The sequence below is a fragment of the Corylus avellana genome, chromosome ca6 (genome assembly GCF_901000735.1).
Source record: "Corylus avellana chromosome ca6, CavTom2PMs-1.0".
Lineage (NCBI taxonomy): Eukaryota > Viridiplantae > Streptophyta > Magnoliopsida > Fagales > Betulaceae > Corylus > Corylus avellana.
Window position 1 is genome coordinate 6399074 of NC_081546.1, and position 5305 is coordinate 6404378.

General features: G+C 35.3%; 1 protein-coding gene across 1 annotated transcript; it reads right to left on the minus strand.

Annotated features, from left to right (window-relative positions):
* Positions 1 to 1311: 1311 nt before the first annotated feature.
* Positions 1312 to 3943, minus strand: LOC132185608 (cytochrome P450 CYP72A616-like). Its single transcript, XM_059599366.1, has 5 exons — positions 3598 to 3943; positions 3223 to 3443; positions 2788 to 3032; positions 2048 to 2417; positions 1312 to 1834 (listed from the first exon to the last, which is right to left on the minus strand). The coding sequence occupies exons 1-5, from the start codon at positions 3872 to 3874 to the stop codon at positions 1409 to 1411; spliced, it is 1539 nt and encodes a 512-aa protein (XP_059455349.1). The 5' UTR covers positions 3875 to 3943; the 3' UTR covers positions 1312 to 1408.
* Positions 3944 to 5305: the final 1362 nt, after the last annotated feature.

Below are 5305 nucleotides of genomic sequence, written 5' to 3' on the forward strand. Positions count from 1 at the left end.
TTTTGAGATAATATTGGTTGAATTGAAAAAATTAGAACTTTGTGGGGGTGAATTGCAAAAATTGAAACTTAGATGTTCGAATTGAAAAATGCTGTCAACTTTGAGGGGGTAAACTGTAATTTTTCCTGATTTCAATGTCTGTTCGGCCTGGAAGCGGCCCAGCTATCAAAGACCATCTGCAACCAACAAATCACACATTAATTCAATTGGCCCATCCGGCCACCCCATGGCCAAAGGGAGTGGCTACGGACACCCCCATTTTTTTTTTTTTTTTACTTAATTAAATATAATTTTTTAATTTTAAAAAATATTTTTTTTAATTAATTAATTATATGGACATGTGTCAAACCATGATTGGTCCTGACGTGGCATTCCGTCAAATTTTGGACGGAGGGGCCATCTCTGTCTTTAGGCAAATTAGAGAAATATCCTGTGATAAAAAGTAAACCCTAAGAGTCAAAAAATAAATAAGTTAAACCACAGAAGTGAATAAGGTATTTAATCCTAAATTTAATCATTTAATCAATATTCTAACGCTAAATAAACTTCTTTGATGAAACAACCTTAGTCTCACATTGTTTTTGGAGTGATTACTTTGTAATGAAAATTTTCCATTATCCAAAATGTTTCGAACAAAATGATATTTAATAACAATTGGCTTTATGTAAATTAACATGCATGGAAGACTAGATTCTGACTTAGTAAAATGCATTTTGGTCACCGCAATTAGTTAACAATCTTCTTTTGATGGATTTTAGGTCTGCAAATAATCTCCTCAACTCGACTGTTTATATGCATATATATGTAATTAATTACCACTTGGGGTATACAGATAATTCTCTCCTGAGCTGGACCCAGAAATGTTATTTTGTATTTTTTTTTTCCTTTAATTTTCTTACTATATTCAGCTGATGTGACATGCTTAATTTACTCTTAGGTAAATATTAATTTAAAAAAAAAAAAAAAAAAAATGATTAAAAGCCGCATTAACTAAATATATTGAGAGAATGTTGAGAAAATGCAAAATTAGCATAATTTCATAGCATTAACGTTACAAAAATAATTTTATTTAGCCACCATTGTTTTCTCACTCTCATAATTAAATTAATAGAATTTCACTGCTTAAATTAAAAAGATTAAAAAAATATATCCTAGACCCAAAAGAGAAAGGGTGTGACATGGCGAAGCTATACAGTCCGAGGGTCGGTTTGACGTAGTTCTAGGCCAGTGGCCCATTAGCATCTTAATTCTTTACAAATAAATGGTGATTTAACATGAACAAAATCATTTTAAAAGGACAAGTATGGGGTACCAAACATCCTCTCGAAAATAAAAATTTACAATAGAATCCATCTTCCTATGTAACTATATATATCAGAATTTATTCATCTCCGCGCAATCAAACATCTTAGATTCTGTGCAGTATAATTGGAGCACCATATTGTGGCTTAAGAGTAATGACAGTACAAGGAGCATGAGCATAAGATGGTGAGAGTTGAAAAGAGAAATGTTGAAGAATCATAGCTAGAGCCATCTTTGCTTCTACCATGGCGAAATTTTGGCCAAGACATATTCTAGGACCCCAACCAAATGGATAGAAAGCAATTTGATCCTTTGTTGCTTTCGAAATGCCTTGAGAAAATCTCTCAGGATTGAATTTTTCAACATCTTCGCCCCAATAATTTGGATCATTATGTAGAAGTAGCACCGGTAATACCAAGTCAACCCCGGCAAGGATGGATAGGCCTCCAATATTGATCTTCTGGCGAGTATGTCGATAGAGAGAAGTCAGAGGTGGGTATAGTCGAAGGACTTCATATAATATCGTTGGAACCTGCAAGTAGGGTACATACAATGCTTGTAGAACACCAATTATATTTTACAATAAATTAAGAAAAAAATTTGGTCCTTTTTCACATGAATGAGAAGAGAGAATTAAGAAGAAAAAAAATGTTTAAGAAAAGGAAATGACTTTCCAAGGCATGCTTTCGTTATTTCTATTCATATATACTAAAGAATTACGTGCAATATTGACAAGGAAACTTACAATCTTGAGTTGATTTATGGCTTCGAAATCAAGTGATCTCTTGGCACAGATGTGTTGCACCTCGTCCCTTGCCTTTTGTTGCCAATCGGGATGCATAGATAGAACAATGAGTGTCCATGTGAGCAAGGTGGCAGTGGTCTCTTGGCCGGCAAAGTAGAACAACTTGCACTCCTCTATAACATCTTCAATTGTTAAACCATTATTGTCGGATTCTTCTTTGCATTGCAACAATAAGCCTAGTAAATCATCGTTGCCCGAATCTCCATTAATTCTCATTGCTTCCTCTTTCCTACGGATCATATCCCTTAATATTGCATTGATCTCCTTCACCATATTATATCTCCTTTTGTTCTGCTTAGTGGGAATGAATCTGAACAAATAAGCATTATTTGCAAGGATTAGAAAAAAAAAAGAAAGCATTATTTGCAATTATTATGTACTAAAGAATTAAAATAAAGATTTAATTAGATACCATTCATTTCATTTTTCAATTATGTTTTAAACAATTTTTAATCCCCGAATTGAATTATTGGCTATGGGACCAGTCAATACCATCATTTTCAGAATTGGTAAACAATATTATCTGTCAACTACATATGCTTATTTAAATCCCTGCAGGTAACTGTTTGTGACACATCTGATGTAGGCCTTCAAAATGTTAACTAAATATTATGCATAATGCGGTTAATTAATTTAGAGGCTAATTAGGATAAGCCTAATAATAATTGGCATTGCAGTACCTGAAACCTGGGATGTAAATTTTTTGGAAGGATTCATGCACCAATTTGGTCAGCTCATTCAGAAGTTCAAATATCCTTTTGCCCTCTTCAAAGCTGCTTCCAAAGGCTGTCCGAGCTATGGCATCACTAGCAAGATTTTGGAGTTCTGGTGCTACATCTATTTCAACTGATCCTTGAGGACTAATCAATTTCTCCCACCGATCAATCAGCCCAAAACAACTGGTTTCAAATGCTGGAACCATTCTCTGTACTTAATTAGTGCAACAATTAGTCAAAGTTATTTGATGATTAATCTCAATCAAACAATAATTTCGGATATTGTCAAAACAATAATTTGTTTTGCACAGAATCAATTTCTGGAACATCCATGAAATGCCCTTATTTCAGTTTTTTTTTTTTTTTTTTTTTTTCAATATAAGTTTCTTGTAGAGTTACCTTTAACTTCTCTAGGTGGAAAGCAGGTGTAATAAGCTTTCTGTGTTTGGCCCATGGCTCTCCTTCCAAGTTTGACAGACCCAGTTGTAGCATAGCCGCAAGAGGGTTCAGTGGCATCTTTACAAGATGACCATTCTTATCTGCTAATATCAACCTCATTAACTCTGGGTCCCCTACCATCAATCTTGGTCTTGTTCCATTCCAAAATACACAGAGTTTTCCTACAGACGAATTTCTTATATTAATTCATTTCCAGTCTTTGAGACAGAAAAATTGTTAAGAATCTGGAATCATTCAATGACCATTTCTGATATAAATTAACCATTTTTCTCTACACAAAAAGGCTGAAAAGCTTGTAAGAAGTTGCTTAATTACCATATTTTTGTAGCATTTGATGAAAGAATGGCAAGGCACGTGGCGAAATCTGGTGGTCTAGGGTCATCGGTTTGGACCATGCCTCCCCGGTGCACTTCTTAATCTCTCTGATATCTCCATGCAAAAGCTTGTAAGAAGTTCCTCTGATCCCCTGCTGCCTCAATTGCTTCTCAAGCCTTTTGGGTCTCCACCAGATGACATGAACAACTCTGATAACGGGATAAAGAAGTAGCAAAGCAGAAGAGATTGCCACAAGTTTGAAAATGTAATCTTCCATTTCTTTAGCTTCCAAGTTTGAAACAAACACTAGAGCTTTTTTATTTAGAGCAGAATCCGATTGGGGATATTTGTCACCATAATACCTCCGTCTTCCCAAAAGAAACAAGACTGAATTATTTGGGTGGTGTTTGTCAAACAATGCCAAACACCACCGCATGTTTAGGTGTAAAAATAAAATAAAAAATAAAATAATGATTGGTATGGGAAAATGAAAAAGTGGTATTGAAAAGTGGAAAATTTTGTTTTGTAGTGATTTTTTAATTTGAATGGTAATAAAAAGTAAATGATGTAATATAAAAAGTGAATGATTTGATATAAAAGTAAGAATGTTTTTTTTTTTTTTGGAAAAAATGAAGTGAATAGAGTAGTGGATTGTGAGGGATGGGGTGGGGTTTAACAAACAAGGCCTTGAACCCCTCGTGATCGTGACCTCGTCCTTCTTTTTCTTTTTTTTTTCTTAGTGATTGAGACCTTTCATCTACTCGAAGCCAGACGGCCCAGACCTATTCCTTGGTTTTATTTTGTTTTTTACCTTATAAAAAAAAAAAATTGTTGTGCACGAAATTAAAATACAGGATCTTAAAGAAGCAAAAAAGAACAGAATAAAAAAAATCAATCACACACGACACCAAGATCGATTTAAGTGGTTCGGCTTAACAAGCCTACTTCTACTAGCGGAGACGACCTGGAAAAAATTCACTAACACAAGATGGAGTACGAAGGAGTAGAAAGCAAAAAATGAGTAGGAAGAAAACCACTCAAAACTCAAAGCCCTAATACACCAAGATATCACTCTCACACAAAAGAGAGAGAAAATTGACAAAAAAAAAAACTCTTTCTTCTTTAAGTACCGTTTGGCACAACAAAATAAAAAAACCCTAATAAGATGTGCGGCTATTAAGTTTTTCTCCCTCTCACTCTCTTCTTTTTGCAAAGCCTCATTTTTAGAGAGGCTCAAAATCCGTTAGCGAGAAATCTGAAATTGGCTGGAAGTAGGAAAATACTCCTAGTCCAAGAAGGAGTAAAACACCAAGCCGGCTAGGGAGTTAAAACAAATCCCAATTGAAGCCGGAGAAATATAATTACTGGGCCAGAGGCCCATTAGACCTTCCACCGCCTTAAAACACGTCTATATAAAGCCAACCGGGGTTAGACTCCAAGAACATCACGAATTGCATAAAAGTTCAGCCGCTAGCTTTTCTCTCGTTTTGTCGGCTGAGAATCAAGTTGTCCAAAAACTGCAAATTAGTAATGGTTTCTTTCCGCAATCTTTCATCATTCTTCACAGATACCAAATCACTGCTATCATCCATCGCTCGATGTTGTCGTAGGAGCAAATACAGATACATGTGCAGGGTTTGGCAGCCCAACGTCGATACCTTGCCAAACGATGACAACTGCACGCATGCGAGCGACGATGTGTGCTTTC

What these genes read in the sequence shown, in the direction of transcription:
- LOC132185608 (XM_059599366.1), bottom strand. Translation starts at nt 3,874, where the DNA reads ATGGAAGATTACATTTTCAAACTTGTGGCAATCTCTTCTGCTTTGCTA. An exon ending in TCAAATGCTACAAAAATATG is followed by an intron (nt 3,444 to 3,597) that starts GTAATTAAGCAA and finishes ATTCGTCTGTAG; the next exon opens with GAAAACTCTGTGTATTTTGG. An exon ending in TCCACCTAGAGAAGTTAAAG is followed by an intron (nt 3,033 to 3,222) that starts GTAACTCTACAA and finishes AATTAAGTACAG; the next exon opens with AGAATGGTTCCAGCATTTGA.